We start from the raw sequence: 11,041 nt of genomic DNA, 5'->3' as shown, positions 1-11,041 counted from the left end.
CAAATCCCTGACTTGATGTGTTTGCCTCTACATTGCTACATACAATGTAAATTCAAAGAAGCTATGAATATATCTACGTAGCTGGAAGTCATCAAAAGCCAACCACTGTTAAAAATATCTGTAATTCTCAGGTAACAACAACAAATTACAAAAGGAGCATTATTTATTTCAATTTTGTTACTGTTGCTTGAAGTACATTTTATTGTTGTTTTTAGTGAGATGATACATCTACAGTTTCAGGTAATGCCACTGAATTCCATCTTGACAGGGCAACAAAGTAACTCCAAAACAGGCAAAAGCAATAAATACCAAACCATTCAATCTAAAATGTATAAATATAAAAGTCGTTTCTGAAAACATAAGAAAAACAGGAAGCCATTTTTCTTTTTTGGCCACTTTTATAGCAACACTGCGACTGTCCATCTGTATCACCTCAGATCCAGCACAGTTATCTTTATGTCCTTCCCAACCACATGGGTGCATGGCTGTGAAAGAAAGTACATTATTCAGAAACCATTTTCAGTAAATTAATAGCATATTTCAGACTTTTCCTTCCTGAGCCTGCCTAATAGTTTGCCTATATATTCAGCCTTAAGCCTGCCTATCACTGCACCTGTTCACAGGCAAACCTTGTCTTCACAGCTGTAGACTGCTGTATAAAGCAAGGATTGTAATATAGAAAAATAAATAAATTTCTGTAGAGGAAATTGCTTCATGTTTGGTTGTGACACAGAGCATAGTACGGTGTGATCCTTTACATATCCCAGCAGTGGATACCTGAAATGGAGGAGGAAGAAGCTGTGTGCTGTGTTAGAAAGTGTGCATGGAGGACAGAGGCAAGGGAAGCTTGAACTCTGCTCTCATCCTGCAGAAGTTTCAGATGTGTCTGCCCATATATTTTTTGTGTGTTTTTTAAAGCATTTAGGACTGTGTCTTTAGACACAGCCATGACTAAATAAGAGCATATGTTGGATCTGTGAAGAAGAGATTTTGCTGTAAATCAGACAGACGCACATAAGGGTTGTTCCAGTCAGATTTCAGGAAGCTTCCTGTATTAGCACCTCTGATATTTTTCCTCCAGGAAAAAAACGCTGTGGTCTTACTGTTCTTGTTGGAAGATTAATGTGTTTTGGGAATTGTATTTGACAGGATGTTTTGTGTTCAGCATAGGAGCAATGTGTCTAGCGTTTATCAGTTTGAGTACCTGGAAACTTCATTCATGAACTAGATCAATAAAGGACCACTGAAAAGAGTTTATCTGGAACAAAATCCTTAAGATTTTGTTTCAGACTTGGATTATCTTCTCAATCCCCCTAGAGTCAGTGATAAAGGAATAAAGCAAAATATAGAACCCAAACTCTCTTACTTTTTGAGCAGTACTGATATTATGGGAGTCCTACAACAAAGAAGTAGTGTTTAAAGTCTTTCAGTTATTTATTTTGAGCCAGAGGTATAAACTATTTTGTATTTGACATGAGCCCCATTTAAAATATCTTAATTATTCATATATAAAGACAATTGTTTTTTTTTTTTCCAGATAGCAGTAACATTCTGATAATTCTGAATGACTGTGCCATTGAACCATATGCATAGCATGCTATGCTACTAAAACATCAAAAGGAAACAATAGTTAGTTAAAAAAGCCTAAGAGAATGTAGAAAAAATGGAAAATGAAGGGTTCAGCAGCTGGAATGCTGTGTTGAAATGACACAGTGGGGGAGATGAGCTAATTTATTTTTGTTAAAAACTGGAGAGCTTAGGACCAACTCCTATTGAAATTGTGGCTTTTATTTCTGAAAGTAAGTGGTGTGTAGGGGAACTGTTATGTTGCAGCCTGATGTGATGATGGAGCACATGGTGAAGGGGTGCAGGTGGCTGACTCGGAGAGCACAGGTGCAAGCAATTCACCTGTGCTTCCCTCTTGATTGGAAGGGGTGGGCCTTGGGTCCCCCAGGCTCATTGAAGGAGTAGCTTCAGAAAGGAGATAATCTGCTGGATGAAAGCTGCTTTGTGAGATAGAGTGTCCCTCAGTCAGAACTCCTCACCACCTGCTAAGTGAGTCAACTTTTTTTTTTCCCTGCATTATGACTATTTGTATTCCTAACAGTGTTTTGCCTGGTGTTGCAAAGAATTTGTTAGAAGCAGTTCTGCTGCTTTGTAGGACAAACATGGTGACTGATGGCAGCTGCTTGTAATTAGGTGCTATTTGAATGACAGAGCATAACAAAAGTCTCATGGCTGCTACTGGCTACTTAAGTCCTGATGTCTGCCTTCATTGGTAATAGAGTTATTAGGATAGGAGAAAAGTAAAGGAAACTAAAGTGCAGCAGGTGTAATTTCTACTTGCAGGGCTATGCACAAGAACTCAACTAATCAAAAACATGTTGGATCATATACTTACATTAAATAACCTGGGATCCTTTGTATGTGGATGAAATCCCTTCTTTTTACAAGCAGAAACTTCAAGCATGCCAGCATTAGTCAGTCTGAAGATGCCAGTACTGGAAAGCAAACATGGAACTACTGTTACGCAATGTCTGTGTAATGCAAGTACAGAAATTCACAAACAAATAACAGAAGGACAGTGGGATGGTTCTCAGTCACCTCTGATACCCTGGACTCCCATTAAACTGTACTTATTTTCACCAAGAAACAGTAATAACCTAATAACTACAAGATGACACCAAATTAATTAATGTTATAGACAGGAGTAACAGGTTAGAGTTGGTTACAGAGTACCAGCAGAGGCTATGCAGTTTATGAGACTACAGAGATTGAAGAAAGTACGCAGACACTGCTGCATAGCTCTTGTGCACTTACTATTCCAGCTGTATTTACAGCTCTGCTACCTGAATGGCTCATAAAAAAAGCTGGCCAACTAGAATGGGATTCATAGAAGTTATCTATGGAGGCAGAAGGCCAGAAAGACAGTCTCAAAAAAATGCACAGTCTAAATATCAGAGTTAAACAAGGGGCCTTGAAATGTCAAGTGAACCAAACAATAATCTCAGAGCTGTTGAAATTGAAAGGAACCTCTGAAGATCACCTGGTCTGACCTCCCTGTATGAGCAGAGTCACGTTAAGCAGGCTGTCCAGGACCATATCCACTCAGGTTCTGAGTACAGAGTTCTAACAGTGTCTCTGGACAACCTCTAACATTATAAACCTTCTCATTTTTTCTTACAGTTATAATTTTTACTAGGTTCTTGCTGCTTGTATTTTATGAAATAAGAAAATAGAACCTGATTAGGCAAAGAGAGACCTTTACCAATCTATTCCCAAAACAGAGGCTTTCATACTATCCTATAGAAGTATGTCTAAACCTTCCGTTTCCTCCTTCAGATGGAAGGAAGATAGGTCTGTGGTAGGCCACTGGCAATGAAGTCTACAGAAACAGCTCCTGTCATTAGTACTTGTTTGAGCAGAGTATAAAAATAAATCAAAATTTAAAACCTGGAGCTGGGAAGGGAGGAGGAAAAAGAAGTCAGAAAAAATACTGTGCTTACCAACTGACTGGAATGCAAGTCTAAATAGATTAAAGAAAACAAACTCACAATACACTCATTCCTGTCCATCATCCCAGCTGACGTGTGCTGTTTGCATTTGATCCCATTTTAAGATAAGGAGTAGGTAAATATATCACCATATTACTTAGAAAAATCAGAACTCACTCATTATGTTTTGGTGAACAAACAATTGCAATGGCCTCTGGTAACATGAGCTGATAAGAACAATGAGTATGAAGATCAACACTGGATAAGAATGCAGTTTGTGTTGGATGTGTCTACAAAAAGAAGGAAAATTCAGTATCGTGAAATATTTCTTGAAAGCCAGGGACAACATGCATTCAAGAAAGAACAATAATTTTTAACAAGTAAAAGCATTGGTGTTTCCTCAGGTTGGCATCTTCTTATTAACACAAATTCTTGGTTGTTAGGGTGGCTTCTCAGTGTGAAGTTCATGGGACATAATCTCAAGCAGATACACAAACCGTTTTTCAATTATGGGGGAAAAGAAGTGGAATGAAGAAGTACAAGATAAAAGGGAAATTACTTTACTGCTCAAAAATCTCTAGAATGAAATTCAAATAATTAATAACGAATTCAATCAGTGCAATACCCTCAGATTTATTTTAATGGATTTTTAATACAGTGGAAAATAGATGACGTTAAGAAGTAATAAAAGGTCCCCAAAATGAAACAAAAGTTGCACTGGCAAAAGCAGGCCCTATAGTGTAAACAATGTGCCTCAACTTCATTAATCAAGAGATATTCATTACCTGGGTAGAACATCAATGTTTATTTATATCATTATGATTAGAATTAAGCAAAGAAATTCATTTGAATTTTGCCAGTTATTTCTTTGGCTTGTCATTTCCAGGGTTGGTTAAACATTATATCTGTTCTATCAGCAGAACTGATACAGGAAAGCCAGAATCTGTGTCATACATACATGTATCCAACCCAAAGTGAGGAGATCAAACTGATCCTGAATACCAAATAATTCTTCTACATTCTCCATGTCACAGTAGTCTGGTCCTGAAGATTGCTTTGGCACTATTACATGGGTAATAGTAAATTTGTTGTGTGTCTGTAAAACAAACATTGACAAGGTAGCTTAGAGAAAAGGAGGAGTGTCTTCCCATACAAATGTGAAAGTTAAACTGTACCAGTTTTCCACAGAGAATTCCACATGTCTCTATTCCTCTTAATGTATTCGCCTCTGCTAGCAGCAGAAATTTGTGACAGAGATCCCTGGGTAAAATTACACCTCTGAGTGCTTCAGCCAGTTGAGCTAGCAAACAAATAAGAGAGAGAAAGAGAGAGATAAAAATGTATATGTAGCCTACGCAGTGACATTCCTTATTATAAAGCAATATACATATATTGCGTATATATTGTATATACAGAGGAAATTATTAAAGATTAAGAAATTAAACTCATCACATCACAGATATCTAAAATGAGATTACACCTACGCTGCAAGCACATCATGCTGAATTGAGGTCACCAACTCATAAGATATGCTGTCGCCTGCCTCTTGTGGTGACAGGGAGTTGATCTAGTTTCTCAGGCCAGGGCTTCTCAAAAAACTTTGAAGCCTCTGCAGGTTCTGCTTCTGTTCTCAAGATTCAGGCAGACTTTATGCTATGGGAACACTGAGGCTCCATCTCCAGATGCATCTACTGGTGCTCAGATGGAAACTGTAGAACTTTACAATGTCTCTCTTAAAATGAGGAAACTGTAGAACTGTTGCATGTACATTTACCTATTCATGCTTATTCCACTACAGATGCTCTCAAAGTGTGCAAACCATAGAATCATTAATTTGGAAAAGACCTCTAAGTCCAACTGTCACAAGCACGTGCAATACGTGTTTTGCTCTAAGCAGTAAAGAAGCAGATAAGGGGTACAGAACATATGCACTTACTCTGAACAGCACTTAAAGCAGCTGCTGGCTTTAGGGCCTGGTTTACTGAAGGTAAATCTCCAGTAGAGACACATATATCACTCTTCTCTTTTTTTTCTTGCAGTGTCGTAGATGAGGAACTGTTCTCAGGTACAGAAATACAGGATAGCATACTTCCATCTATCTGCTCAGACATAACCATGCTCTCTTTAATCTTCTGATCTCGAGCCAGTTCTTGCTTCTTAAGCTGATCTTCAAAGAACTGAAACTGTTCTGATTCAAGCTGCTGCTGCCTCATATGTGCAATTCGTTTCTTCTCTGCCTCTATCAGCTTCTGCTGCTCTAGTTTCTTCAGAGATTCAGTTTTACACTTGTTCTGAAATATATGCAAAATAGTCACGTAGTCACTAAAGTTATAGAAAGGAGGGGAAAGCAGCAATCCAATTGTATTAAAGAATATTAAAAGTATATTGTATTAAAAGTCTCTTCTTAAAAAGCCTTCTGGAAGCTGTTAGCTAAAGTACCAAACACAAGCCTATCCCCCAGAGTAGTACAATACAGAATGAAATACTGTAAGCAAGGAAGTCCTAACATGAACCTTCCAGCCTGCATACCTGTGATGGTTTATGCTTTACTTTAGCAGTGAGATCACTTTCCTTGTTTAGCCACTAAAGTTAGTAAAAAAAGTAGTAGTTTTTAGCACAGCGGTGGTAAAGAGATAAGATATAAATCCTTACAATTTTCAACTCAAGAGATGTTTGTATAGGTTGGTTGACTTTCTCCTGTTTATTTCTTTCCTTAATTTTCTCTGAATTGCTGAGAGGGGCTTAACCCCAATGCTGTGCATGTGCCCACCCCAGCCCCAGGAATGCTAGGTGCCATCTCCACCACCCCTCCGGTTTCAGAGCCAACATGCATTTTCTATAGACTCATGCAAGTGTCTGAACAATATCCTCCCTGTAAAACTGAACCTGAGCATACCAAAGAACTGTTCCGATCTTCTTCAACTATTATGCAGCTGCCATAGCAAGTTTATTTCCAAGCTCGCTCTTACTTTCAAATGACCAACTGATCAGATTCTAAGCCACTCTAAGCAGTAACTAAGTTTGTGCAGAATGGCTATTTTATTGCTTTACTTATATGAAGTATAGATGCAAAAAAATATTCATACAGCAGTGATTTTACAGCCACATAAAACTTACTTTGTTTTGCATGTATTCTTGATATTCTAAGCTATATTTTTTTAAAAGATCTCTCTTCAGTTCATCTGTCCGTGGAAATGCAACCTCCTTCAGTTTCTTTGGGTGGGGTAGAAAGATAGATAAGTTAACTTTTCACTTCATAAAAGGATCACCTGAAAACCAAACTCATCTGTAATACAGATTTCAAAAGTAATAATAATAATAATAATTAAAAGATACTGCTCTTTTCCCAGGAAAGCAAGAAGGAATTATACAGAGAATGATCAGCTTCTTACGCTTTCGTAGTACATCGGTTACATAGCACATTGATAATCTATATTAATTTATGTAAGTAAAGCTGTTATAAAACTACTTGTTATCTAATGAGGAGATTGTTTTTCCAGCAGTCTGTTACTTCTGTTTAACAGGTGTGTGATGACTAAGGTCTTTTTTTTTTTTTTTTAAGAAGACATATTTCATAAATAAAGCCAGGGCCAACTTTTAGTGTTTTGTGCAGGATCAACACATTTTACTCTGGAGCTCCCTGGACAGAAGTAAAGCGTAATATGCCCGCTTCTAGGTGGAAAAAAGAAAGGCTGCAGTTGCACCTGTGGGTTCTGTGACAGCTCTGGCAGATTCTTAACTTAAACAAAACCAGCACTGTTAATGTTTATAGCTGATACAGAGGCCACTACAGAATAAGTTAGAGGCTGTAAGCAAGGGAGGGGAAGCAACCACGTGCAATAGAAGGGAGCAAACATTAGAGTCCTTTTCCTTTTCTCAGCTTAAATGTTATCCTGGGTTGTGGGTAACAATCAACATTTGGCATGAAGTATTCTAGCCTTAAATATGACGTTACGTAGCTTTAATGGTAGAGAAAGCCACACAAATACTGTGGCATAAAGCAGAAAATACATTTATTGTTATTCTAACTATCCACAGTGAGTAATTCCAGATGTTTTAAATTCTTTATAAGGCTATATTTGAAAATTGTCTTTTAGAAAAGTAAGATGAACCATGTTGGAAGAAAAAAGCTTGATAGAAACTTAACAATACATATTTGGTAATAAATTATGCAAAAATTCACTTTGATTCTTAAGCTGGTAAATAAATAATGTGCAGACACCGGTAAGGCCACACATTTCTCTTTCCTTCTGTTTCCAGTGAAATTTGGATCAGTAGCCATACATATAGTTAGGATCAGAATGAAACTTTATGCAGTTAGGTTAGCGTGTTTTTATCATGTAAACTTTCTGAAATAGATGTACCTGGGTTTCAACAATCTACAGACTTGTTCAGAGATTGGTCTTATTCACCTTTTGGAATGCACAGCAATGACGAAGTGGTTAAACTAAAATAAAACACAAATGTCTGGTAGAGAAAGTTATCAGAACTTCAAGCTCTGTTGGCTGCCTTGGGCTATGTATGCACTGGGAAAAAAAGAATGATAGGAAAGAACAGAAATGGGGAAAACGTGTCTCAAAGTTCAGGAAACCATAACCCTACCTTAATAATAACTTGTTTTTCTGGTACTGCACATTGGTGATAGTCTCGGTGACTGGGCAGCTTCTCCACAAACAATCTAGAAAATTAAGCATGCGTATTTGCCTTGATAGCCAGAGGAATAGCTCTGTTAGCTTTTCTTTGGCAGAAAAATCAGTTTCACTTGTTGTAACTGTTAAACACCAAATTTCAGATGATTTGGAGCAGACTTCTACACCATTCATTCATTTAAACTATTGCTTAAACTCTTGTATGGGCTGGTATGAGACACATGGGGTAATGACAGGAAGTTATTTTCTACATCTGAATATATTTTGTTTCTCATTAGCAGTGGGTTGGGTCAGAAAAGGATTAACTAGCACTCAGCACCTGCAAATACCCTCCACACCAGACACTGTTACTAAATCTTATTTTTGCCATCTTCATCTGTCGCCTCAGCTGAAATGAGGAATCTTAAATAAGACACTGTCATTAAACCAGCTATTTCTACCAGACTAAATTGTACAGCTAAATGCAACATTATTAACTCATCCAGACATCTAAATTACTGCAACACTTGGCTGCAGAAAAGTTTGGAATTCACAGCTGCTATCATTTTTCCAGCAATTTATGCTGTGTTCACCTCCAGACCTTCTTTTGAGACAGATGCATGCATTTAACATAATTGAGGAAGAAGGATTTGGTTTAGGTTTCAGAATATTGGGAAAATAAAGGTAGAAAAGAAGGTTTCTTCTGAAAAAAATCTAAGAGGATTTTTTTTTTTAATACGCATACTTTAGAAGCAGCAAAATAAATCAATCACTCCTACAGCAAAGGGAGCTACTTAAAAGTTTAAATCTGCCACTGAGAGAGTTTTCAGTCGATTATTTCAAGATTCGTAATGAAAGCTGTTCAGATTTTTTTTTTAAATGGGGAAAATAATCATACAATGAACATACATTGTGGATTTTGCATTTACTGCTTTAAGAAGCAATGATGCTTAATCCTTCTGGGGCAAAAAGCTGTTTCTTCATGTTGTTTTTTTTTCTTTTAAATATTGTGTCATGTTATCACCTTTAAAATCTGCTGAGGCTCACAGGGCTTAATGATTAGTCTCAGAAATCTTATGCAAACACTGATAGTTAAGGCTTACGCTGTATTTTACCAACATCCTGATCCATACACAACAACCTGTGTGGAACAGTGCTCATGGTATAGCCTGGTACTGCAAACTTCAGCCTCTGTACATTACATTAATTCACCCTGGCAGTCGGGAGGCAGGTAAGGCTACTCCACTAGTAGTAGAGAAGAAATTACAATAAAGACTGGAATTAGATTGAAGATCTCAAAAGAAGGTAGCTATTTTGAAAGAAAACAGTGAGCATTTTTTCTCCTAAGCTAAAAGGATGCTCCATTTTCATTGCAAATATTTATTTCCCTCCGCTTACAACTACAGCTGTAGTGCTGTAACTTACAGTAGTAGCTACAATTACTATAAACTGTTTCTTACGTTATGAACTTGTTATAAAAAACAAAAGCGTTCTCCAGATTTCCTTCCTCCATATAAATTGATGCCATTCGCTCCATTTCTACTCCAGATCTGAAGTAACGACGTGGAGTGATGTCCTCATTGATTGCAATATTGCTGCCAAGTTTGCTTAGGGCACGCACTCTCTCTTCTGGGGTCACAGAGATGTCCGTGTGGTCAGGAATAGCTACGAGCTTTTTCTGAAAAAGAACAGTGTAGTGAGGAGAACAAGATATTGTATTTCACTTTCAGTAAATGATCTTGTTCAAGAAACTCAGAGGAAATCTTCAAAATAGGTATCAGTTTCTACTCTGCTAGTAACTTTAAAGCATTCTAATGTTTCTCAATTGCATTACAAATAGGAAAGTATCCTTTCCCTCTCCCTTATTTTTCAAGCTATAAGATAATCTCAGAAAGGAAGTTATGGAAAAAAAAAATAAGTAAACCCCAGCAGAAATGATCAAAGGCGACACAAAACATGTCTTCTTCAGAAATCTTCAAAAATGAAATTAAAGAAGGGTTCTGCCTTGGGTTATTGAAGTAATCTAGTGGAAGGTCTGAAGGTGCAAATCACTGTTATACAGTTCTCTGATGTACTGTGTATGACTGCTGGGTACAACTAATTTGTACAGTTAGCAAAGAACAGTATATTTCCCTGAGCAGTCAACAGTTCATTTTACGGCTTCAGATGAAGCAGTTTAAGTCTAAGGGTCTAGAACTGACTCTGCTAGAGAAGAAACAGAGCTTCTTATTGTAGTAATTACTTTCTTGCTAAGTGGTTAAATAAGGTGGCTACTGCAAGCTGTTTCCTCTTATGTTGCCGAAAGGATTTACCTTTTCTATTTAAAATGTTCACTTCAACTCTTTTAAACTGTGACCACTGAAACAAACAAAAATCCTAAAGACCAAACATATGGAAACACAAATCCAGCGAAACTATAAGAAGAGGTGAGGAGCTGGCAAGAAAATGCCCTTTCAGCTGACATCAGTGCTGCTGAACTGCTCTGAAACTTTTTACTTGAAGAGGTGCTAAGCCATTAAAGCATCACTTTGTAATACATACCAAGGAACTAATACTGAATGGTTGTTCCATGTTGCCCTCTGTTTGCAAACCAAGGAGGTTGCTCTTTTGCTCCAAAGCCTCCATCTGGCTGTGAAGGATAGGCTGCCTCAAGTATTAATCCAGCGCTCCGTATTTGCAGCCAGCTGTCTCAGAGCCCGGGGAAACTTTAATAGAGATACACTGATCGTGGTCAGGTGCTGGATGAAACAGGATAAGTCATTCAGATTAGAAATACATTCAAACGTCATATCAGTTTATATGCCTGTATCTGCTCATTACTTCAGTTTCAAAAGCTTACATGCTTATGAGCAATTTAGAATTCAGCTATGTCGAATTAGAAGTAGGAATGTACAGAACATTTGTGAACTAGCTGACTCG

The 11,041-nt window shown here is 37.5% G+C and overlaps 1 protein-coding gene across 1 annotated transcript; it reads right to left on the bottom strand.

The window, feature by feature from the left end:
* Positions 1-428: 428 nt before the first annotated feature.
* Positions 429-10,747, bottom strand: STAMBPL1 (STAM binding protein like 1; the record flags this gene model as incomplete). The annotated part of the gene is made up of 10 exons (XM_079536208.1): positions 429-485; positions 2,402-2,501; positions 3,672-3,784; positions 4,453-4,590; positions 4,670-4,794; positions 5,431-5,785; positions 6,612-6,707; positions 8,097-8,172; positions 9,583-9,800; positions 10,664-10,747. The coding sequence occupies 10 exons, from the start codon at positions 10,745-10,747 to the stop codon at positions 429-431; spliced, it is 1,362 nt and encodes a 453-aa protein (XP_079392334.1).
* Positions 10,748-11,041: the final 294 nt, after the last annotated feature.

The sequence above is a fragment of the Tetrao urogallus genome (assembly GCF_951394365.1).
Source record: "Tetrao urogallus genome assembly, chromosome: 5".
Classification (NCBI taxonomy): domain Eukaryota; kingdom Metazoa; phylum Chordata; class Aves; order Galliformes; family Phasianidae; genus Tetrao; species Tetrao urogallus.
The sequence above is the reverse complement of the archived record's forward strand: the minus strand, read 5'-3'. Positions and strand labels throughout refer to the sequence as shown.